At 45.5% G+C, this 24,983-nt stretch overlaps 1 protein-coding gene across 1 annotated transcript in view; it reads right to left on the bottom strand.

The window, feature by feature from the left end:
• The window catches only part of MYH16 (myosin heavy chain 16), a 62,499-nt gene that overhangs the window by 29,856 nt on the left and 7,660 nt on the right, over positions 1 to 24,983 (bottom strand). Inside the window, exons 6-21 of the mRNA XM_089769300.1 lie at positions 24,291 to 24,387; positions 23,516 to 23,608; positions 21,921 to 21,984; positions 18,350 to 18,448; positions 17,187 to 17,290; positions 15,130 to 15,268; positions 13,122 to 13,390; positions 12,010 to 12,180; positions 11,232 to 11,411; positions 10,251 to 10,377; positions 8,564 to 8,625; positions 7,109 to 7,196; positions 6,051 to 6,168; positions 5,444 to 5,564; positions 3,147 to 3,283; positions 748 to 829 (exon numbers count right to left, since the gene is read on the bottom strand). Coding sequence (XP_089625426.1) covers positions 748 to 829; positions 3,147 to 3,283; positions 5,444 to 5,564; positions 6,051 to 6,168; positions 7,109 to 7,196; positions 8,564 to 8,625; positions 10,251 to 10,377; positions 11,232 to 11,411; positions 12,010 to 12,180; positions 13,122 to 13,390; positions 15,130 to 15,268; positions 17,187 to 17,290; positions 18,350 to 18,448; positions 21,921 to 21,984; positions 23,516 to 23,608; positions 24,291 to 24,387 — 1,951 coding nt within the window. The remainder of the gene's footprint in view (positions 1 to 747; positions 830 to 3,146; positions 3,284 to 5,443; positions 5,565 to 6,050; positions 6,169 to 7,108; positions 7,197 to 8,563; positions 8,626 to 10,250; positions 10,378 to 11,231; positions 11,412 to 12,009; positions 12,181 to 13,121; positions 13,391 to 15,129; positions 15,269 to 17,186; positions 17,291 to 18,349; positions 18,449 to 21,920; positions 21,985 to 23,515; positions 23,609 to 24,290; positions 24,388 to 24,983) is intronic.

The raw sequence follows: 24,983 nt of genomic DNA, 5'->3' as shown, positions 1-24,983 counted from the left end.
ACATAAATTATGCATGTGCAGATGAGGAAGCTCCGCTCCCAAAGGATACACAGGTAAATTGGTCAGGTGCTGTTTAGCTTCCCCCATGTTTAAGTTTGGCCTTAATTTGGCATATAGGTCCTTCAGCAACCACTAAGCATGAATATGTTGGCCAGTGCTCCTTTCTGTCCCCTACCACCAAAAATCTTCATCTTAATAGGCCTAGGAGAAGAAAAAAGAAGCCAGTCCTGCAGAATCTGGCTCATCTGAACTATTTAGGCCACATCTTTCTGAGCTGGTGAGGAAATGTCCAGAGAAACTTTGTTCTGGATTTAATTAATAGCCAGAATCCATCCCCAGAACTGAGTACGCCAACACCTAGCCGCTTAAGGCACAGTTGAATTTTATGTTTTGGTGGAGGGAGATCCAGGGCTTGATTTTCCTAAAGAACCTCACTCCCATTCCCTGGAGGTGGCAGGCTCAGGTTCAGATTTTAAAGTGTCCTCCATTTCCAGACTCCTCTGGCTTGGAAGGAAATCATTCATGCCTCTTTCCTGGTTAACAATTAACAAGAAAGTCACTGGCATGCAGAGTGTATCAACTTGTCACTGAATAACTGGGCAAGGCAATTCTTTTTTCCACCCTTATCTTCAAAATCCAAACACTCTGTCTCTTGCCAGCGCTTGCAGCTGCTTTTATTTCATCCTGCAGATGCAGGTACCGCGTGGTGTGTATGTGCGTGCTTCATGTGGGGAGCAGGGTTCTCACCTTGTTATACAATTTCCACCAGCCCCAGAAGCGCAGCTGCAGGAATTTGCGAACATTCCTCTGAATCAAGATCAGGCCTAGCCTGTAATGAAACAGAACAGGTTGGGTGGCTTAGAAACAGTCACCGGTTTCCTGGCAGTGTGACTGTGGTTGAGACATCAATACATTGTCTTGGTATGAAGCGAGGGGACTATTTGACAGATGTAGTTTTCAGTTCATTCTTATATGCTGAACTCACACTTCTCCATTGGCAATGGGAGTTTTCTCTTCATTTGCCCGGATGGTTTCCTAACTCAGCTATTATTTTCAAAGGCAGTGTTTATTGTATGGGTGGGTTTCCTCTGGTGGCATGGGGTGGGAATGGATGGAGCAGTCTTCTTCCAGATGCAAGAATAGTCAGCAGCATTGGGATGAGGTAGCAAAAGGGTGAAAGGGTTATATTGGGATTGAAAGCATGAACATAAGAACATAAGAACGGCCGTACTGGGTCAGACCAAAGGTCCATCTAGCCCAGTATCCTGTCTGCCGACAGTGGCCAGCACCAGGTGCCCCAGAGAGGGTGGACCGAAGACAATGATCAAGCGATTTGTCTCCTGCCATCCCTCTCCAGCCTCTGACAAACAGAGGCCAAGCATACCATTTTATCCCCTGGCTAATAGCCTTTTATGGACCTAACCTCCATGAAATTATCTAGCTTCTCTTTAAACTCTATTATAGTCCTAGCCTTCACAGCCTCCTCTGGCAAGGAGTTCCACAGGTTGACTACACGCTGTGTGAAGAAGAACTTTCCTTTATTAGTTTTAAACCTGCTCCCCATTACTTTCATTTGGTGTCCTCTAGTTCTTCTATTTAGGGAACTAATAAATAACTTTTCTTTATCCGCCCTCTCCACACCACTCATGATTTTATAGACCTCTATCATATGCCCCCTCAGTCTCCTCTTTTCTGGTGCCCCTGAAATAGAACACGGGTGTTTCATGCGGAAAAAAGGATCATAGTGGGCCACAAGTTAAATGAGTCAACACTGTGACACTGTTGCAAAAAAAGCAAACACGATTCTGGGCTGCATTAACAGGAGTGTTGTGAGCAAGACACAAGAAGTCATTCGTCCGCTCTACTCTGTGCCGATTAGGCCTCAATTGGAGTATCGTGTCCAGTTCTGGACACCGCATTTCAAGAAAGATGTGGAGAAATTGGAGAGAGTCCAGAGAAGAGTCCCCTTCCAGTCCTAGTATTCTATGATTCTAAGAGCAACAAGAATGATTAAAGGTCTAGAGCAGCAGTTCCCAACCTTTCCCAGATGGGGACCCATTTTGACAATTCAGGAAGACTTGGTGACCCAAAGCAATTCAAAAACGGGGGGAGGAGGGAGGGCAGAGCCATCGGGGGAGACACTTGGCAACCCTTTTGAAATGTAAGGGCAACCCATATTTGGGTCCTGACCCATAGGGGATAGGACCTATGAAGGAAGACTGAAAGAATTGGGCTTATTTAGTTTGGAAAGGAGAAGACTGAGAGAGGACATGTTTTCAGGCATCTAAAAGGGTGTCACAAGGAGGAGGGAGAAATAATGTTGTCCTTGGCCTCTGAGGATAGGACAAGACGCAATGGGCTTAAACTGCAGTAAAGGAGGTTTAGGTTAGATATTAGGAAAAACTTCCTAACTGTCAGGGTGGTCAAACACTGGAATAAGTTGCCTAGGGAGGTTGAGAAATCTCCATCTCTGGAGATATTTAAGAACAGGTTAGATAGACATCTATCAGGGATGTTCTACAATACTGGATCCTGTCATGAGGGCAGGGGACTGGACTTGATGACCTCTCGAGGTCCCTTCCAGTTCTAGTGTTCTATAGTGCAGCAGCTGGAAATACTGCCTCCTTTCCCCCTGCTCCCACATCCTGCAGCCAGAAATACCCCCGATGCCTGCCGAAATAATGCCGTGCTACTGCACAGAATAGGACCAAGGTATTAAGGCTCCACTTTTGAGCTCCACCAGCTGTGTGCCTAGAAGCCATGTGCCAAAGGACTTACTGCACCACAGTGTACAATCAGGTTCCTAAATACTAGCAGAGTTTATGTAGCTCCTTCACTACACAGAACCACCAACTGGTATCCCCTCTAGGGTAGATGCACGGGGGGCAGTGGTGCTATTGTAGTCCTGTGGCTGCAGCATGGCTTTACTGCACCTATGTAGCCAGAAGGGTTGGACTGTTAAATGCATTGACTCCCCCATGTAGATCCCACATTGCATGGCTCCTTTACTTTGGTTGTGTGCACGGATTATGGGTTGGAATCCAAGACTCATTTCCTGGTGCCTCATAGAGAATGAAGCATGTTAGCAATTGTTCCTAGTGCTCTCTCGGATGCACGAGGTGGTGTCTCCCATTTCAAAGAGATACCTTCTTTCCAGCATCTTTTTGAACTCAATCCTCATCAGGAAGCCACGAAGACGGCACTGCAACATGGTCATGATCTTTGCTAGACGATCATCACGCATGTCTTCCAGTTTGGCCAGGACTCCGGCACGGAAGAACACCTTGAAGAGCAAGAGAAGACTTAGGATTTAACATTCCAAGCCATGCACCAGAACTTTAAATCTATGAAATTCTGACCCTGTCTCTAGACTTACTAGGATATCTGGGCTTATTCAGGGCTGCTAGACCCCTTTTTGTTTCCATATATGGGTTTCTGCCTTCATTGACTTGTCTGACTCTTCACCTGCATTTACTATCACTATAGGTACACAGAATTATATAATAATAAAATATTAAAGTTGAAATTTTTATGAGTAAGGGACTGGGGTCAAGACTCTGGGGTTCTATTTCAGGCTCTAGCACTGACTTGCTGTGTGTCCTAAGTGACATCTCTTATGCTCTCTCTGCCTGTGTTCCTTTAATAGTGAAATGAGGATAACAACAGAATCACTGGTGGATTTAATTAACTGACTGTGATTGGGCGGACCAGACAGGCCAGAAAAGGGCCATAGAGAAGTCCTCCAAGAAAGCTAGAATGGCTGCAGAGAAACCAGCCAATCAGGGGCCAGGAAGGCCTATAAGAAGAAGCTGCAGGACCAGAGTCAGCTCAGTGTCTCTGGAGTCCTGGAGGCATGTAGACTGTGACTGGCTGAGAGACTAGCAGCCTCACAGAGAGCTCCATGCAGAGAAATATTGTGGGACTTGAGATCCACGCCCTGAGGTAAGGAGGAAGAAATTACCTCCAGGAGGGGAAGTCCTGGAGACACTACTCTCTATTTGAGTGGAGAAACAAACAGAGAGAGAAACAGAGAGAGATACTAGCAAAAGGTACTGGAATGGGTCCCTGTTAGAGGTGTACCCTGGAATGAATTTTGAGTGACTCACACCAGGCTGTATGACTCGGACAGAGGACTGAGTAGCCAAAAGAGGCTGATAAACTGATGCAATGCAGGCACATGCAGTCAACCAGACAGGGCGCTCACGGGAAGTGAGTGCCACCGTTACACTGACATATAGTAAAACACTTTGAAATCAGAGGATGAAATATGCTAGAGACGCAGCAAATGGTGTGGGAGTATTATAAAAGTTAGAAAATTCCATTATAAATTCCTGCAAAAAGCTGAACATTTTTCTGCCTCTTCATGCGCATCACAATAGTTTATTTCATCAAGTGATCACCTAAAATGTACATACAGAAAAACTAACTCCTGACATGCTCCATTAAGGAGCAAAAACCAAGGCCTCTTTACTTGAGGTTTTTTTTTCCCATTCAGTCTGAAGTCAGACAAAATTCTCCTCCAGTGGAATTTTTGCTTGACTAAGGCCTGGTCTATTTTATGAAGCTAGGTCACAAAAAATTTCACACCCTGCACAATATAATGAAGATAACAGAAACCCCTATGTAGACACAGGTAGGTTGGCAAAAGAATTCTAGCTACTGCTTCTCAGGGAAGAGGATTTACTACAGTGGTAGTGTTATACTTACAAGAAGCACATGGGATCTTTCTAGGGGAAAAGGCAATACACTGCGTTTACTAAGAATACAATAGTAAAGCAGCCAGTATGTGCTCACACAGAGACACTCCCCCTTTTGTCCCCGTCCTGCCAATCAATGTTATAGTTATCATCCAGGTTCTGTCATGTCAAGATTCTGGAGCATTGGTTTGGACTGATAGAACCCCGCTCTTTCCTATCCGTGATCAATATAGCCGGCAAAAGGATCTGGACCATGGAGTGGTAACTATAACATTGTGTGTGTGTGTGTGTGTTTTCCCTTCCCCCCCAAAAAAGATCCCCTGTGCTTCTTATAAGCATAACCACGGAAGAACCTTTTCTGTCACTGTAGTGTCTATAATACAGTGCTAGAGCTGTGCCACCAAAGGACTGCAGCATTTCCAGTGTAGACGTATATTAAGGAGCAAGTAAAAAGTGAGGCGACCCCAGGGTTCGGCCCATCTATAAAAGTGTGACTCCTTTGCATATACTATGCTGCTTTTGACAAACAGCACATACATTGCTCTGTGTTGTGCGTTCACAGACTAGAAGGCAATGCAGGCACAGAGGGCAGAGTTAAGGATTGCTCAGGAACTTTTAACTCTCATTCCTGATGCTTGAATAGAAATCTGTTTTGAAATCAGCCTGACCTGGTGCAGTTCCCTGCATGGACACACTTACATTGGCCTTGGATTAATTTAGCTTAATTTGGTAAGAAAACACAGTACCTTGGTATGCCCAATTTTGTATTCATTTTCCGCCAGCTCAATAGAGCCAAGCAGCAGTTCTGATGCTTTCTTATTGTCCACAAATCCCTGAGGGATTACATTGGGGTTCAAGACTTGATATCTGTAATGAGAAAGACGTGTAATGACGAAGGGGTCATTATTAGGACCAGTGTAGAAAAGCAAGGCAAGGGCTAATATCTTCTTCCATCTCAGTCTTTTCTAGCAAATGTCTCCAAAGGGCTTACTGCCCCATTCCCAGCTGTGAGGAGTTTATAACCATCTCTGTTTCTACGTAAGAACAGCCATACTGGGTCAAATCGAAGGTCTACTTAGCCCAGTATCCTGTCTTCTGACAGCGGCCAATGCCACATGTCCCAGAGGGAATGAACAGAACAAGTGATCCTCAAGCGATCCATCTCCTGGCACCCATTCCCAGCTTCTCATCTTTACTTAATAAGAGTTCCTGGAGGAAGGAAGTGGAGGGTTAGGAATGGAGTATCCACCGCTCCTCCACCTCCTGATTGTCCAAGGAGGTTACTATATAGTATGTCGTAGGAGCCCATCCTCCCAAACTATAACAAATGGGCAGAAGAATACAAACATTCACCTCTGCTTGAATTCAGGATACTGCAGTCTGTTAGGAAAGCCCTTCCTGCAAATACGGATGCCCTCCAGCACTCCATTACAGGCCAGCTGGTGCAAGATCAAGTGAGCATCCGCCACCCCTACAAAAAAAACCAGAGTCCAGGTCAGCCCTTCTCCTTACGGAGCCAGAGGAGAGGAAAACAATGGGAGCTACTCATGCTGTTTGCCTTCAGCTACACAAAAATGGAAAGGGAGAGATTGGCAATGGAAGAATTCACACACTGTCCCCTTGCAATGACTGTGCTGTTGGGATTCCACTAACACGGATGGAAATCCAGGAGCTGAATTGTCTAGCACACTTATCAGCCCAAAAGCAGATTTTGGAGTAGATAAGGAGTTAAAGGGAAATAACCATCCTTGAACAGAAGCCCATGTGCAGTGCCAGATTTACACACAAGATAAGTAAGTGGCAGATTAGGGCCTCTGATGATGAGGAGCCTCTAAATGAAAAAAAAATTATTGGTTGTTAGTCGCATCCTTGCCTATGTACCAGTTGATATGCAAATATAAAACTTTTGTATTTCTATTTTCATTGTGCTTTCTGTTAGAAGAATACATATTTTTTGGTAATGCAATGGGATCTCTTAAGCCTGATGTAGTTTAGGATCTCTGCATGTCTTAATCTGGCCTGCACACTTTTTATCACTTTCCTTCCCAGTCGATTTGATCACAAAGATTTCAGTCAGAACAAGAGTCTTCTCTTTCAGCCACTGTCTCCCTAATTGATCCTGCAATGAAGGAGTAAGTCACAGACAATGTAGGCTGACAGTTGATGGTATCAATTTATCCAGTTTGGTGATCCTATTTATTGGATATCCATGGAGGAATGAAGGGTTCATTAGCCACACTGTCTTGTTGCATACTAATATTGCCTTTAAGGGACATGGAGGTGTTCTATGAAGCGATGGCCCATGTACTTCCAGTACTGGGTAGACCTTTGCTGTTCAGCCAGCCAAAGCTAATGCTGAAGGCTTTGTGTCCCGTTGCACGAGTGTGTTCAGTGGCTCTGCAGATACTTACCAGACTGCTTGAACTCGTTTGGAATGATGCAGCGTACAAAATGAGGGGCCGTGCTATGCAGAGTGGTCATCAGCTTATTCAGCTGCTCCTGAAGAAGATAAATAAAAGTGGGTGAGGCAAGCAGAAGAGAGAGGTCTTAAATCATAGACTCCCAGGACTGGCAGGGACCTTGAGAGGTCATCTAGTCCAGTCCCCTGCACTCATGGCAGGATCAAGCACCATCTAAACCATCCCTGACAGGTGTTTGTCTAACCTGCTCTTTAGAATCTCAAATGATGGTGATTCCACAACCTCCCTCGGCAACTCATTCCAGTGCTTCATGCACAGTAAGTTAATTCACGCTGCCCAGTTGCAAAGATAGCAAAAGGATGCAGGTCCAGGCTTGATGCTGCACAGCCCAGATGAAGAGTGTTGCATGGATGAATGTTTGACGACACCTCAGGGGTGATCAAGAGGGTCTGAATCCTGGAGATTCAGTTCTACAAGGCAGCTGATGTGATCTTAGGCAACCAATGTTGTTCTTATTTATAAACTATCTCACTGTTCTCTTGTGCTCCCAGCCTCGATTGGTCATGTCTACCTGTTGGATCTTTTCTAAAACTTAGATTCCAAGGCCAGAAGGGACCACTGATCAATTTGTCTGACTTTTTGTATAACATAGGACAAAGAACTCTCCCTCAAAATAATTCGTAGAATGCAGCTATAATTCCTAGCTCATCTCCTAGACTGTTCCTTAGGGCATGGCCTCTGTCTATCATGTGTGTATAGTAGGGACGTTAAAATGCATGTAATTAATTAACCGTGTAACCCCTGAAACTTTTAGTGGTTACACATGGCAGCTACTGGCTCCTGCCTACCGCCCCACTCCTGGGGAGCCAGCTGCTGCCTCTGATACAGAGTAGGGATATGAAAGTGTAACCGTTTACACAGTCTCATTGGTTAACATGCAGTGTTATACACAGTCTCCCCCCACCCGCGCTGCTGCTTCAGTATCAGAGGCAGCAGCATTGGGGGAAGGGGAGATGGGTATGCATGGGGAGCTGGCTTTTAAGAGACAGCAGCCAGCTCCCCAAGAGTGGGGTGGCAGGCAGGAGCCAGGGCCTGCCATGTGTAACCACAGTAATTTTCAGTGGTTACATGGTTAATCAATTACAGAGACAGCAGTGAAGGGTAGTAGGTGGGAGCCTCTGTCTGCCCTTGTGTAGCCATGTAACCACGATCTCATAATTAAATGCTTTTTAATATCCCTAATACAGTAGCATGGGGTGGTAGGCAACTTACTGGGAGCCATGTGTAGCCGGGTAGTTTGGATAACCAATAAGCTCGTGCTTCCACACCCGTTTAAACGGCTACACTCTTACATCCCTAGTATATAGTGCCTGGCCCAATGGGGGCGTGGGGCCCTACCCCAGTACAATACAATGGATGGATGATCAGTGGCAAATGGCCACTTACCCTATAGAAGTTGGAGACCGTCATGAAAGAAGAGCCTCTCTTCTGCTTCTTGGTAGTACCAGCTGAAGATAATATTAAAATGCTTAATGTAGAAGTGATACACTCAGCTGTGCATTAAATGAGAGTGCTGTACTGTCACACACAAAACAAATACATCCCCTTGTGAGCCTGGAGCTCACAGCACAGTTCTCACGCTATTCAGGCTTAGGGATTTTTTAATGTATTTATTACTGCAAGGGAATCCTGGACTCTGAGCTGAGCTCAGGCCTTGGAAAAGAAGGGAAAGGAGACATGTATTTTGTACATACATTGGGCCAAATTCTCCTCTCGGTTATTGTGGTGCAATTGCATTGTTTTGTGCTGTGATTGGATGGAGTGGGACCCGGGTAATTGAGGCTGTGTCTACACTACAAAGCAAAGTCGAAAAAAGATACGCAAATTGCATACTGAAATTTTCAGATCTTTTTCCACTTTTCTTCTGAAAGAGGCTTTTCTGACCTTTGGACCGTCTACACATGGCCAAATGTCAGATAAAAAAAACCCCTCTTTTGGATCATCCCTTCTTCCTTGTAAAACGAGGTTTACAGGGGATGTCAAAAAACCACGTCTGCTTTTTCCAAAAAAAATTTCGGAAAAGCGGACACGTTCCTTGGACGTGGCAGAGCTTTTCCAGGATACCTGTAGAAAAGCCGTGTAGTCTAGATGTACCCTCAGAGGAGAATTTGACCCCATGTGCTAATAAGTTGAGACTTGGGGTACGTCTAGACTACATGCCTCTGTCGCCAGAGGCATGTAGATTAAGCTACCAGACATAGGAAAATGAAGCAGCGATTTAAATAATCGCCGCTTCATTTAAATTTACATGGCTGCCGCGCTGAGCCGACAAACAGCTGATCAGCTGTTTGTCGGCTCAGCGCGATAGTCTGGATGTGCGGGTGTCGACATCAAAGGTATTTGTCGACCATCCAGGTATGCCTCCTGGGATGAGGTATACCTAGGTGGTCGACAAATACCTTTGATGTCGCCACCCGCGCGTCCAGACTATCGCGCTGAGCTGACAAACAGCTAATCAGCTGTTTGTCGGCTCAGCGCGGCAGCCATGTAAATTTAAATGAAGCAGCGATTATTTAAATCGCTGCTTCATTTTCCTATGTCGGGTAGCCTAATCTACATGCCTCTGATGACAGAGGCATGTAGTCTAGACGTACCCTTGAAAAGCCTTTGTCATAAACAGCTTTCCCATTCATCTTTTGAATTCCAGAGCCCCAGGCTGGGCTGGCAACAATCCGATGAGGCAGCAAGTTTTCTGGTTGATAGAAACCTGACATTTGTCTGGTCACAGAAGGCCATTCACTGCCAGGAGGGAATTCCATAGTTTATCATTAACTCCACATTGCATCCTCGCTTCATGCAGACACAAGTGTGTGCCAGCAGCAATGTGCACTCCAACTAGGTGAGCTGATTGGAGTGCACTATGGGGGCATAGTTTTCAAGGACAGTGCTAGTTGGTCTTTCAGCATGGAAGAGGTTTTATCACAGAGCAGGGCATGGTCTGTTACCTGTCTGCAGAGGGCACTACAACCCCGGGCCTTATCTTGCCCACAGAGAATAGTGTGGAAACCCTAGACATGATCACATTTGCTTTCAACCCCGTTGCATTGGCTGCATTATGTAACGTTGACCCTACCTGCCGCCTCCTCCTCTTTAAAGAGGTTGCCAAGCAGTGCCATGCCGGACTTCTGGAACAAGCCCACCACTGTTTCATTCAGGGGGTCCTTGTTTTTCTCCAGCCATCCAGTAATATTGTAACCCACCTAGAGAAGGGAGAGAACTGTGAACACTCCAGATTGTGAAAGAGAACATTGCTGCAACATGATATAAAGAAGAAGATGCTTCTCCGCTGACCACTGGCCCTGACGACTCCCTGAAGAGGGAGGAGAAATCCACTGCCTGAAAACTCTCAATCCGCATTAACTTACTCACTGAAGTAAGTCCACTGCATGAGTGAAACATCTGTCAGGGTTGGTCTACATGTACTTGGCTTTACCTCAGCATAGGTGGGATAGACATGGGTCCATCCGAAATCACAGAAATGCAGAGTTAGAAGGGGCCTGGAGAGGTCACCTAGGCCATCCCACCCACGCTGAGGTAGGACCAATTATATGTAGACCAACCCTGACATGTTTCGCTCATGCAATTGACTTGCTACTCACAATTCACGAAAGCGTGCTGCTATTGAGTTATTGATCAGACATTAGTCCAGTTGCAGGTTTAGGTTGTGATTTATCTCATGTGTTGTTGTTATTAAGCATTCTGAGATACATTTCAATGAGACCCTGCTGGAGTCAATTCCTTGCTGGGGTAAATTGGTGCTGCCCTGTTGAAGTCATCAGAACTCCACCAGTTTACTCCAACAGGGAATATGACTAATAAAGGCCTTGAACGCATGACCCAGGGCCTTGTGAAAGCTGAAACATGGGCTTGGAAGCACTGAGCACCCAGGCATGTGTCCAGCAGCCTTGGGTTCGCAAGGCAGTCCTGGATCTGTTTCCACTGAAGTCAGGGGGTGTTTCATCATTAACATCAGTGAGCGCAGGGTCAGGCCCACGTGGGTAGCCGGATCTATATAAATGAGATGCCAACGGCAATAACGTTGTTCTGTACCTACCGTGCCAGCGTAGTGCACAAGCTCAAAGTGGGCCTCGGGCCCTTTGCCCTTGCCTCCCTTGGGTTTCAGGAAGTTGGATGATTTTCCTAGGTGGTTGTCATACAGAGCAGCCTTGAAAGTAGCATCTGTGGCCTTCGGGAACACACACTGCTCTTCTAAGATGGAGAAGATGCCCATGGGCTGGGGAGAGAAAGAGGACCACAAGGGAGAAGCAGATGAGAGAAGCTCACTGCTGCCTTCCGTAGGGTGAGCTAAGGCAGCTTCACCTGTGATTTGTCATTCACTATTAGATTATCATCTAGTCATTTAGGGTATGTCTACACTACCCTCCTAGTTCGAACTAGCGGGGTAATGTAGGCATACCGCACTTGCAAATGAAGCCCGGGATTTGAATTTCCCAGGTCATTTGCATAAACTGGGCGCTGCCATTTTTAAATCCCTGCTCGTTCGAACCCCGTGCCTGGTTATTCCAGAACTTCACTTTCCTGATACTTCAAAACCTGCCTTTAATTTCAAACCTAAACTTGTGGGTGGCCAGTTTATATCCATTTGTTCTTTCCAACATTGGCCCTTAACTTAAATAATGCTTCTTCCTTCCTAGTGTGTATCCCTCCAATATAGTGACAGAGAGCAGGCATAGCTCCCGTCTTTGGTTAGGCTAAACAAGCCACCTGTCAGAGAGGTCGTTCTCCAGTCCTCTAACCATCCTTACAGCCCTTCTCTACAACTGTCCTAGATCACTCACCACACTCCTCTCCCTCAGGGCAGGGAAAGTTACCTTTTCCAGGAGATCAATGCAAGCCTGCAGATCCAGGCCAAAGTCAATGAACTCCCAGTCAATGCCCTCTCTCTTGTACTCCTCCTGCTCCAGCACAAACATGTGGTGGTTGAAGAACTGCTGCAGCTTCTCATTGGTGAAGTTGATGCACAGCTGCTCAAAGCTGTTGAACTGCAGAGAGAAGGAGATAAGCAATGCAGTTACTCCGTGGCCTTTCAAATGCCCCCCCACCCCCAGCTGCAGATGCAACACAGCTCCTCACAAGAAGCAGATTATCCACTCTAGGGAACAAGTTCTGATCTCCACTAGTCCAGTGCCAGTTGAAAGCCACCCTGCTAACTTCAGAGTTATTTCCGATCCCCTCTGTGATGTAAATGAGATCAGACTTGGGCTTCAGGTAAATTTGCCAATGTTTCTGAGCTATTTGTTTGTTGGCCGTGATGTCCCCTCCAGATATTTTACCGCTGAAGATCCCCCTCATGGGCAGATGCTTGTCAAGGTGGGTGGCTGGTAATGCAGGCAAGGGAAGGCATTGCCTTCCCAAAACTGCCTAACCTGCCCAGCTGCCTGCGATGGCCTCAGGCTGTGTCACATGGCAGCCCGGCATCTAGGGAGGGCTGAGGCCATGCCATGTAGCAACCCAGCAGCTCGGCGGCCGGGGAAAGCTGGAGGGGCGGAGGATGTTGAAGGGGCCTGGTCTCAGGGGAAGGGATGTGGCTTTGGGTGGAAAGGGCAGGGCTTCGGCGTGCCTTCCCCAATGGGGCTTTCACCCGCTGCCCATTCTTGTCAGGAAGTGGATGATGTACCAATGTAATTAAATATCCGAACAAGATGCATCTTTCTTTCCCTACGGCAAAGCCGCCTGATCGCCAGGTTCCTGCAGCTGTGAGATCCAGTGTGGTCGTTTGTTCATTAGTTTACTCCCATGCTCTATGGTTGTTTTCTGCCAGGATATCAACCTCTGTTTGATGCCCTTGACTGAGTGACTGATTACACTGGCACGGCCACTGATACGGAAGCTAACGTTTTGGAGCGGGGATGTACGATAAGTAAATATTTTCCCAAACGAAGAGGGGTCCCACTGCGGAGAGAGGGTCTCTTGCTTTGCGTACATCAAAGATCTCAAAGCCAGCGATGTCCAGCACCCCGATGAAGAATTGTCTCTGCATCTTGGTGTCTAAGGTCTTGTTGATTCTGACCACCATCCACTTGAACATCTTGTCATAGACGGCCTTGCCCAGGGCGCCGATGGAGTTCTGGCACTGCTCCATGTTCTGCCCTTTCTGCACAAACTCATTGCCCACTTTCACCCGGGGCCTGGTGATGCCCTTCTGCAGCTCCCCTGAGTTGAGACCCATGAGGTGGGCAACTTTGTCAGCCACTGTTGAAGGACAAGAGGAACCTGGTTAATCTTAAAGGGAGGAAGAATGTGGCTTGGTCTCCTGTTTGGTCTGGCATTCCACAAGGGGTAGGGAGAGACAGGGCCCTAGTTTTGTCCCCTCATTCACACTGGCCAGCATAGCTGGTCATCCATACTGGAGTTGGGGGGGTAGTGAATGGGCAATAAAGAGATGCAGCAGGAAGTGCTCTGTCTCTGTGCATCTGAGAGCTCCCAGAGACATTCTGTCCGCCCACTCCACCAGGACTCCATCCTACCCACAATGCAGTGTGATGTCTCTGAGGAACAGTCAAGCCCTTTGCTGAATGCTCAATCACATGTCTAGGCCTGACATGCCTTTGGTGAATGGCAGCTCCCGGTAGCGCGTCTGCTCGCTTTGGCCGTTTCTAAACGACACCCCTCTGTCAGCAGAGGGATGTAAATCAGACACATCGGAAGTGCAAATAAAGTGGGGATTTAAATATCCCGTGCTTCATTTGCATAATCGCGATCTGTAGATAAATCACCCCGCTGTCGGCAGAACTGTGTCTAAGCTACAGTTTCAGTTTCAAAATGGCGTTTGTTCGAAGCAGCGCCCGAACGTGACTATGCAAATGAAGTGTGGGATGTTTAAATCCTCGCTTCATTTGCACTTCCAATGTGCTTTATTTACATCCCTCTGCCAAAAGAGTTAGACCTAGCCTAAGAATATCCAGATGGAGACCATAAGAATGGTCAGACTGGGTCAGACCAAAGGTCCATTTAGCCCAGTGTCCTGGCTGCCGACAGTGGCCAATGCTAGAAGCCTCCACAGGGAATGAATAGAACAGATAATCAAGAGATCCCTCCCCTGTCACCCTTTCCCAGCCCCTGACAAACAGAGGCCAGGGACACCATTCCTACCCATCCTGGCTAATAGCCATTGATGGCTCTATCTTCCATGAATTTAACTAGCTCTTTTTTTGAACCCTGTTAAAGTCCCGGTCTTCAACATCCTCTAACAAGAAGTTCCACGGGTTGACTGTGTGTTGTATGAAGAAATACTTCCTATTGTTTGTTTTAAACTTGCAACCTATTAATTTCATTTGGTGACCCCTGGCTCTTACATTATGGGAATAAGTAAATAACTTTTCCTTATTTACTTTCTCCACGCCAGTCATGATTGTATAGACCTCTATCATATCCCCCAAGTCTCCTCTTTTCTAAGCTGAAACGTCCCAGTCTTTTAAATCTCTCTTCATATGGCAGTTGTTCCAAACCCCTAATCCTGTTTGCTGCCCCTTTCTGAACCTTTTCTAATGCCAAGGTATCTTTTTTGAGATGAGGCAACCACATCTGTACACAGTATTCAAGATATGGGTGTACCATGGATTTATATAGTGGCAATAAGATATTCTCTGTCTTATTCTCTATCCCTTTTTAATGATTCCTAACATTCTATTTGCTTTTTGGACTGCCGCTGCACACTGAGTGGATGTTTTCAGAGAAATATCCACAATGACTCCAAGATCTCTCTCTTGAGTCGTTGTAGCTAAATTAGTTCCCATCAATTTGTATGTATAGTTGGGATTATGTTTTCCAACAATTGGTTGTTTAAAGTCATTTTTATCCTTTGGAGACATGCTCTGGTTTGGGCAGCTTTTCAGGGACGTGAGTGAATTGGCTGAGTAAAACAATCCATTCTCGTGTCAGCTGTCGATCCCCTTGATGTACTTTGACCCAAAGTGGTGACCCCAACCTACCTTCAGTGGTCTCTACATCAGCCTGCTCTTCTCTTGACTTCTGCTTGAACTTCATGTTGCCAAAGTGCATGATGCCTCCTGTCAGCTTGTAAATTCCAAGCTTCTCTTCCGGCAAGAAGCCTAGAACATCAAAGGCCATCTGGCCGAGGAGAAAGAGACACACAGAACAGGGAAATACTTATCTGGACCTTAAACAGGAAGACTTCTCCTTACTGCAAACACCTAGGCTGTGTGTTTTACAGAAAAGGGATGCAAATTAGACACATCACAATTGCAAATGAAGTGGGGATTTAAATCCCCCCCGCTTCATTTGCATAAAAATGGCTGCCGCTTTTTTCCGGCTCAGAGCTTTGCCAGAAAAAAGTGCCAGTCTAGATGGGGATCTTTTGGAAAATAAAGCCTTTTCTGAAAGATCCCTTATTCCTCTTAAAATAAGGAATAAGGGATCTTTCAGAAAAGGCTTTATTTTCCGAAAGATCCCCGTCTAGACTGGTGCTTTTTTCCGGCAAAGCTCCGAGCCAGAAAAAAGCAGCAGCCATGTTTATGCAAATGAAGTGGGGGGGATTTAAATCCCCACTTCATTTGCAATTGCGATGTGTCTAATTTGCATCCCTTTTATGGAAAAGAGATGCAGTCTAGACACAGCCCTAAAGTCATTTCACAGCCCTTCAAGACCATCCCAGTGAGATCCCGTTAAACTGGCTCTGGATAGCGTTCCAGGGAAGTCATTTGGATGGTTCCTCAGCTGGTAGACATCAGTGTAGCCTGCTTGCCTTTCATCCACCATGTAACGCCAGCTGAGGGTCTGCCCCTCTTCCCCAACATCACTGGAACAATCTCATGACGTAAAGCGTTAAATCCAGCACATTTGCTGAAATTGCCACAACCCCCTTTCTAGACTCTTGGGAGTAAGGTATCGAGAGCCCTTCAGAGGGCTCTGAGAACCTCAGCTGTTTTATTTCAATCCATTCATTTTCAAGGCCGCGAGCCAGTGAAACACCAGGCACCTCTTTAAAAAAAAGGTCATTTTCAGATACAGGTTCGTTTTTATCATTCTCTCCCATGGAAAGGGCTGCGTGGATTCCCACAATGGGCTGGAACCTGCCTCTGGTGTGCACATTGCACTTGATGGAAGACAGAAAGAGCTGCTTCCATCTCTTCTCTAACCTCACTGGCTCTGATAGAATCGCACCGGAGAGAAACGTGGCTCAGTAATACTCGGCCTTTTGGGACCTTTATCAATATTTCCTGAAATGCAGGTCACCAAATACCATCTTCCAAGGCACCTGAAACTAGCCTGACCAAAACACTGACGATTTAACTGTAGGAAACAGTTCTGCAATAACAAACAGAAAGGGAAGGGAGTAGGCGATCTACTTGGCCTTTTCCCATCTCTGTGGTGTGAGTCCATAACAAAACTGAATTTAAATAGCCCGTAGAAAGATGTCAAATGGGAGATTTCAGTGTTTCTGAGGACTATTCTGCGCCTAAAGCGATTGTTCTCGCTAGCATCTAATTTACAATGCTAGCTCTTCTACAGGGACATGCAACACTATAACATCGGCAGCTGAAGACCGTTTGTACTGTGTAGCTTGCAATAGTAACATCAGGAGCAAGGATATCTAATAAGCTCTTTCCAAAGCCAGATTGCCCTTTGTCAAAGAACCTACCCAGGCTCAAAACCTGCTTCTTTTCCATATACAAGAACTCAAATGAAATTCTGAATGTGAGTGAGGTAAGTGGGCTTGAATCCATGTGCACCAAAGTTTATGGACTCATAGCTGTTATGGCTAGAAAAGACCATGATAATTAATCTGGGTTGATGTCTAGAATAACACAGAATTTCACCCAGGATGTCCTGTATCAAGCCCAGAACTTCTGGTTAAGCTAACCCAGCGATGGAGAATCCATCACATCCCTAGGTAAGTTGCTGCAATGGTTAATCACTCTCACGATTAAGAAGTTGCTCCCTTATTTCTAGAGAGAATTGAAATCATGGAGGAACATCGTGTTTAGTGAGACTCTTTTTTCCCCCCACTTCATGTTTTCATACTTACATCTGTGACAAGCAGCTCTTCCCCATCGTCCATGTTGTCCACTGTAGTTACACCCTGACTTATCCAGTGGTAATGCTTGGGATCAGAAACCAGAAGCAAAGTTTCTGCAGATGGAGGCAAATCAAGAAGAGATTACACTCTCTAAATATGTCTAGACTGCAACCCTCTGTCAGCAGAGGGATGCAGATTAGGCAGGTCGACATTGCAAATGAGGCAGAGATTTAAATATCCCGTGCCTAATTTGCATAAAAATGGCCACTGCGTTTTGCCGACTCAGCTCTTTGTCGGCAAAAAGTGGCAGTCTACAGGGGGATCTGTCGAGAAAGAAAGCCTTTTTTGACAGATCCTGTAAACCTCCTTGCAGGAGGCATAAGGGATCTGTCGAAAAAGGCTTTCTTTCTCGACAGATCCTCCTCTAGACTGCCGCTTTTTGCTGACAAAGTGCTGAGTCGGCAAAACGCAGAAGCCATTTTATGCAAATTAGGCATGGGATATTTAAATCTCTGCCTCATTTGCAATGTCGACCTGCCTAATCTGCATCCCTCTGCCGACAGAGGGATGTAGTCTAGACATACCCTCTGAGAGCAATGCTGTTACAAAGCTGTCCCTGCACTGGACCTATGGGTGGAGAAGGAAAACTCTTTAGATGGGGAGGAGAACTGGGAGTTTCATTTCCTTAGAATACAATTCTAATAGAGCGCTTTCCAAAAGACTTCCTTTAGGGCTGAGATTTTCAGATCACTTAGGGATGTGGACACCCCATTCCCATTAAAATGAATGGGAACTGGACATCCAAATCTCTTATGCAACATTGAAAACCTCAGCCTCGGTGTTTTCCCATGTCTAGGGAAGTAAGCAATCTCTGTGCTCTAGTAATCCACAGATTTAAGATGCACCTGATGTGCATCACCTTAGCACCAAACCTGATCAGAACAGCTGACCTTAGACCAGTCAGCAGCAGGGGTTAAAGAAGGGGAAGTACAACTTCCCCTCCACTCACTGGCCTGGTCTTCCTCAGTGTTCCTCCTCCTCCTTGCTCCTTCTTGAATAAACCTACTTTAACCACAGATAAACAGCTTTGGTGAATAGATTTCTCATCCTGGAAACAGAGTCCATCTCAGGGAAGTTCGAACTAAGAGTGAATATACACAGAAGTGTCATACCAATGATTTCTGGTTTCTTCTTAGAGAGGATCTGATAGAAGATGTGATAGCTTCTCTCAGCTGCCTGCTGGGAAATGACGCGAGATTTCTCGAGGAGATCTGAAATATGAAGGGGACCATTGGTGAATCCAAGCCCATGTTAAGACTGCAGCCAGGGGGAAAAGCATAGGAAAATCCTGACTTTATTGATGTCAATGGAATCAGAATTTCATGGATAGTAATTGTCCTTTGGAAGCAAATTCCTTTTCCATTCCCTGTATCCACCATTACTGTAACAATAAGTGTAATACAGGGTGAACCTCTGTAGTCCAGAACTCTGGTCCAGAAATATTCATTGTCCGGCATGATTTTAGTGAGCCAGATATTCACTTTTCATGGGTGTGGCCAAGTTCCCCCGCAGTCCCACAAAGTTTGTTTACAGCCACCAGTCCAGGCTCTCGGGGTTCTGTGCTGGTTTTAGCTCTCATGTACCCTAAATGTCCTCTAACAGCCCAGTAAGCAGTGGAAGGGTTGGTAATGCTGTTAGACAATATTGACCTCCCATGGACCATAAAATTCTCTCATTCAGAACCAATCATGCTCCAAAGGTGCCAGACTAGAGAGGTTCAATCTGGATTTTGCACTCTTGGACCATCCTTGACCCAAGGACCTCAAAGAACTTTATAAACTTCACAACATTCCCGGTCAGATCAGCTTTACTATAATTATTTTGCAGAGAGGTGGAAGAGAGCCAAGAAATGCAGCCACGTATCCACGGTCATCATAGATCAGTGGTGGGTCCAAAATTTCTGATTCCCAGATCCCTGCTCTTATCTGTAGATACACAACTGTCCCCAAGCTCTTACAATTTCAAAGGATGCTATGGAAATTCAATATATATGATTAAACTACTAATCATTTCTGAGATGCTCTTCCTCTCTAACAAAAAGACATAGGGTATGTCTAGACTGCATCCCTCTGTCGGCAGAGAGATGCAGATTAGGCAGGTTGACATTGCAAATGAGGCAGGGATTTAACTATCCCGTGCCTAATTTGCATAAACATGGCCACCATGTTTTGCCAACTTAGCACTTTGTCGGCAAAAAAGTGGCAGTCTAGAGGGGGATCTGTCGAGAAAGAAAGCCTTTTTTGACAGATCCCTTATGCCTCCTTCAAGGAGGTTTACAGGATCTGTCAAAAAAGGCTTTCTTTCTCACCAGATCTCCCTGTAGACTGCCGCTTTTTTGCCGACAAAGTGCTGAGTTGGTAAAACGCGGTGGCTATTTTTATGCAAATTAGGTGCAGGATATTTAAATCCCTGCCTCATTTGCAATGTCGACCTGCCTAATCTGCATCTCTCTGCCGACAGAGGGATGCAGTCTAGACATACCCACAGAAAAGATTCCTTATGCCTTGTAGTCTTGTCCTATGCCCATGTGCAGTGGTCCTATGATGCTGTTTCTCACTGCTATAAAGGGCACTGGGGCAGCTGGTCTCCCCTCTCTGGTGAAATAAAGGTTAAATTTAGCCCTGCAAGAGGATGGGGAGAGAGCAGACTGTAGCCAATCAAGGCCTGGCTGGGGAAGCATAATTGGCTGCTAAGCTTAGGGAGGCACTCTTGCTCCAGCTGTTGAATGGGAAGAAACTGGCTGCTTGGGTAAGCAAGGGTGTGTCTACACAGCAGGGCTTAACCTGAAATATGCTACGCTAATTGAACGACATCGATTGCATAGTTTATTTTGAAATTGGGAGTGTCTCCACAGCACTTATTTCAAAACAGAGCACTCTTCCTTCAACTTCCCCTACTCCTCATATAACAAGCGTTACAGGAGCCGGAGTAAGAAGTCCTCCAGCTTGGCAGTATTTCGATACTATTTCAAAATAACGGCCTGCTGTGTAGGCGCAGGCTAAGTTATTTCAAAATAATGTTGCTGTGTAGACATAGCCCTAGAGAGGGTATCTGAGACAGCAGTGCTGGGGAAAGGCAGGCAGAGATTTAAGTTTGATTCCTAGTCTCATTCTCTTGGGCATACCAACTGAGGCTGAAATTTACAAATGATGCAGAGGCAGGAAATTCAGCCATTCACAAAGAAGTAGTTAGAGGAAGAAGCACCTTCCATTGTTCAGCAGCTAGTAGAGCTGTAGTCCTGACTGACCTAGAAAAAATCTACACCTCCTTGTCCAAAAAGAGGTGAATGCAACAAAAGACCTGCAGTGTGGGCAGCAAAGCAGGGACCAGTAAAAAGCAACAGACATAGAGACTCCCCCAGGAAAAAACACAACAGTCCGTATGTTTCCTCTCTCTTTCTTCTGCCTCGTGAAAATCCCTAGCCAGGAAACATGCCATGGTCTCTATTCATTGAGAAGTGGGATGTGCAGTTAAATGCACGTGTGCAAAGAACAATGCACATTTCTTATAAAGTTATTTTTAGGATCCTGAAGTATATCACAATCATGCCATTGCACTGATGATGATGATGATTAATGATGAATACAAGTAACTGTAGCATTGACTGGTATGGTTACTTTCACCTGAGACATAGGACCAGTTTCTGGTTTCATTGACAGCAGAGCAAATCAATCAAATTAATGGAATTAATCTTAGCTTTGCCCTGGTGCAGAAGATAACCATATACAATTCAGGCCACTGATGTCAGTGAAAGATGTCAGGGAGGGGTTACAACTGCTTTGGAGGACAGGGTCATAATTCAAAATGATCTGGACAAATGGTCTGAGGTAAACAGGATGAAGTTTAATAAGCACAAATGCAAAGTGCTCTGCTTAGGAAGGAACAATCAATTTCACACATACAGAATGGGAAGCGACTGTCTTGGAAGGAGTACAGCAGAAAAGGATATAGGGGTCATAGTGGACCACATGCTAAATATGAATCAACAGTGTGACGCTGTTGCAAAAAAAGTAAACATGATTCTAGGATGCATTAACAGGTGTGTTGTGAACAAGACATGAGAAGTTGTTCTTCTGCTTAGGCCTCAGTTGGAGTATTGTGTCCAGTTCTGGGCACCACATTTCAAGAAAGCTGTGGAGAAATTGGCGAAGGTCCAGACAAGACAACAAGAATGATTAAAGGTCTAGAGAACAGGACCTATGAAGGAAGGCTGAAAGAATTGGGCTTGTTTAGTCTGGAAAGGAGAAGACTAAGAGGGGATATGATAGCAGTTTTCAGATATCTAAAAGAGCGTCACAAGGAGGAAATAGAAAAATTGTTCTCCTGAGCCTCTGATGATAGGACAAGAAGCAATGGGCTTAAACTGCAGCAAGGGAGGTTTAGATTGGACACCAGGAAAAACTTCCTAACTGTCAGGCTGGTTAAACACTGGAATAAGTTGCCTAGGGAGGTTGTGGAATCTCCATCTCTGGAGATATTTAAGAGCAGATTAGATAGACATCTATCAGGGATGGTCTAAACGGTACTGGTCCTGCCATGAGGGCAGGGGACTGGAAGCGATGACCTCTCAAGGTCCCTTCCAGTTCTAGTGTTCTATGATTCTATGAATGATTCCATTCATTTTCATGGCCTTTGGATCAGATCAGGAAGGAAGTAAAGGACAAAATTATTGTGGTTACTTACAGCTCTCTATGTCGGCGCCAGCCAGTTTGCCTGTGGTGCCAAAGTGGATTCGGATAAACTTGCCCTAGATAAGAAAATGAAAGAGGAGGCCATTCATTGTGATATCTGTCTAAAAACAGAGAATAGCTGAAAGACTCTGAGGAATCATAGGGGACATGCAGAGGAGCCTGCAGAGGCAAATTTACAAGTCAGTAAGAGGCAATTAGTCACTTCCTCGATCAAATCTATAAAAACCCCTTTGTTTTTGCATAGCTTAGTATACCTTCACAGAACCTTCCTCTAGTTCCAAAGTAAGCTAATGCTGCAGAGAGCAAAAGAAAGGGAGCTAGGAACTTTCTCACTTGACAAAGTTCTTTGTCCTTGATTCAGGAAAGTACATTAGCATATATTCCTGGGCTACGTCTAGACTGGCATGATTTTCCGCAAATGCTTTTAACGGAAAAGTTTTCCGTTAAAAGCATTTGCGGAAAAGAGCATCTAGATTAGCACGGACGCTTTTCAGCAAAAGCACTTTTGCACAAAAGCATCCGTGGCCAATCTAGATGCACTTTTACGTAAAAAAGCCCCAATTGCCATTTTCGCAATTGGGGCTTTTTTGTGCAAAACAAAACTGAGCTGTCTACATTGGCCCTTTTGCGCAAAAGCTTTTGTGCAAAAGGACTTTTGCCCGAACGGGAGCAGCATAGTATTTCCGCAAGAAGCACTGATTTTTTTACATGAGATCGTCAGTGTTCTTGCGGAAATTCAAGCGGCCAGTGTAGACAGCTGGCAAGTTTTTCCGCAAAAGCAGCTGCTTTTGCGGAAACACTGGCCAGTCTAGACACAGCCCTGTGGTATCCAGCATGCTAACCACTAGCCACATGCGGCTCTTTGGCAGGCTGAGTGTGGTGAGTTCGCTATAGGAATAACCCGTATAGCGGCTATTGCTTCAGAAAATGGTTGGACACCAGAGATCTACTCCATTGACTTTCAAGGGCACTTAATGATGCTCTTCAATGATTTCCTGAATCAAAAAATCGGTGTCTCAATTGCCCAATCAGTTTAGAAAGGGTTAATGATACTCCCTTCACAGGGATGTTCTACAGGTTCATTTGCTAACATTTGCAACACTTTTTGAATTTGATCTAGGACCACTAAGGGTCACTAATACAATGGATCATTAATATGAGTGTGTATTTCTTACCATACATAAGAACACCCATATGGCTCAGACCCATGGTCCATCTAACACAGTGTCCTGTCTTTCAACAATGCCAGATGCTTCAAATGGAATGAACGAACCAGGAAATCATCAAGTGATCCTCCCCTTTGCTCATTCCCAGCTTCTGGCCACGTTTGATTTTCTATTCTTGTGCTTGTTTTAGTGAACTTGGATGCAATGAAGCTTGATTTGGAATGTTAGCCAACACCAAGTAATTAATGCTCGCATGGTCTCCCGAAATGCAAAGTGCTATATACATCCTTCTGCTTATCTTTATTAGCATTACTCCTAGAGAGAATTTTTTCTATGTCAACACTTTCAGTTTGAATCATTGAATTGCCCCTTCCCCCAGCCCTCCAATAAACCTGAAGTCAGGAGAGAGTTTGGTACTTACAAAACGCGAGGAATTGTTGTTCCTGGTAGTTTTGGCATTTCCAAAGGCCTCCAGAACAGGGTTAGCCTGGATGATTTGATCTTCCAGGGATCCCTGCACAAGAAAAACAAATGACTTGGGGACAGTTCTCTGGCCTGTGTTACACAAGAAGTCAGACAGGATGATCACAATGCCCCCTTCTAGCCTGGGATCGCTGACTAGAAAAGTAAATACAAAAGAGTTGAATTGCAAATGTTTCCTGCAGCCCTTTAAAGAACAGTTTCTTCTAGGGATGTGAAAGGTTAACTGGTTAACCAGTAAGCATCACCTTAATGGGTGATGCTTACCAGCTACAGTCAAACAGTAGGGCTGGGGCAGCCTCCTGCTCGCCACAGGCAGAGGCTGCTCTAGCCCCTTGGGGCCTGAGGTGGGCCTGGCCTAGTGTGCTGCAGGCAGGGGTGCTCCAACCCAACTGCAGCAGGTGGGGGTTGCTTGCCTCATTTAATTGGTTAACCAGTTAAACATAATGTTGTGATCAATGTTCCAGAGTTCTATTTAGCATGTCTAGTTAAGACCTGCAAAATCAAACTCAGAATGGGTTTGCTCCTGTCAGCCTCCCGCCTTTGGGATGCCACCAAGCTCGACTGAAGATAAGCCAACTCCAGCTAAGAGTTCTATGGAGCTGGAGTTGCATATCTTAAGCCAAGCTGCTGGGTCTATTGTAGACCTGGCCTAAGGAGCTGCCAGAGTGGCTGAACTATTGTTGCGACAGTACGCCCACATTCCTGCATCTTACCTTCCCATCAGCAGCCTGCTTGCCAGTGCCGCCGATATTGGCAAAGTACTGAATGACCTTTTTTGTATTCTCAGTCTTGCCGGCACCGGATTCTCCGCTACATAAAACAAAAGAGAAACAAGGTGTTGGTAAAAATAAACAAGCGAAAGCTAAGAAATGATCGGTCTGTGTCAGGAGAGAAATAACGTCACTTCCACTGCCTGAGTTTGCAGACATAAGCCCATCTGGGACAGACTCTTCCAGGCTTTCACAGGGAAAGGCTGAAGGCATCTGTGACATGGCCTGTTGCTTACACAGCTCACGAGGGCTGATTTTGCTCTCATTTGCACCAGGGCAAAATTGGAGTAACTTAATTCAAGTCAAGAATAGGGGAGGGGTGCAACACTGTAGGTGAATGAGAGAAGAATCAGGCCCACAGTTAATCCTTCCAGCAGTATCATCAAGAGTTTTATTATTATGCAGAATTGGCATCATGGCCCTGCAGTTTTACATGTGGTCCACACAGTGTGCTAGCAGCAGCCTGTGTCTTTAAGGGGATTCTGACATTTATGGCCAGGGGAAGTAGCTTGACAGGCAGGGGAAAGATATAGGGCCATAGACCACTGTCCCTTTAAGGGTCTGAGAAAAATTGGGGGGAGGGGCAAAGCTCCCCTCTCTCACAGACCGGGATTTGGGGTTTTTAGTCCCAGTTAT

This window comes from Pelodiscus sinensis, chromosome 15 (genome assembly GCF_052426305.1).
Source record: "Pelodiscus sinensis isolate ZL-2025 chromosome 15, ASM5242630v1, whole genome shotgun sequence".
Taxonomy (NCBI): Eukaryota; Metazoa; Chordata; order Testudines; family Trionychidae; genus Pelodiscus; species Pelodiscus sinensis.
Note: the sequence above shows the minus strand (reverse complement) of the source record. Positions and strands in the feature narration are given on the sequence as shown.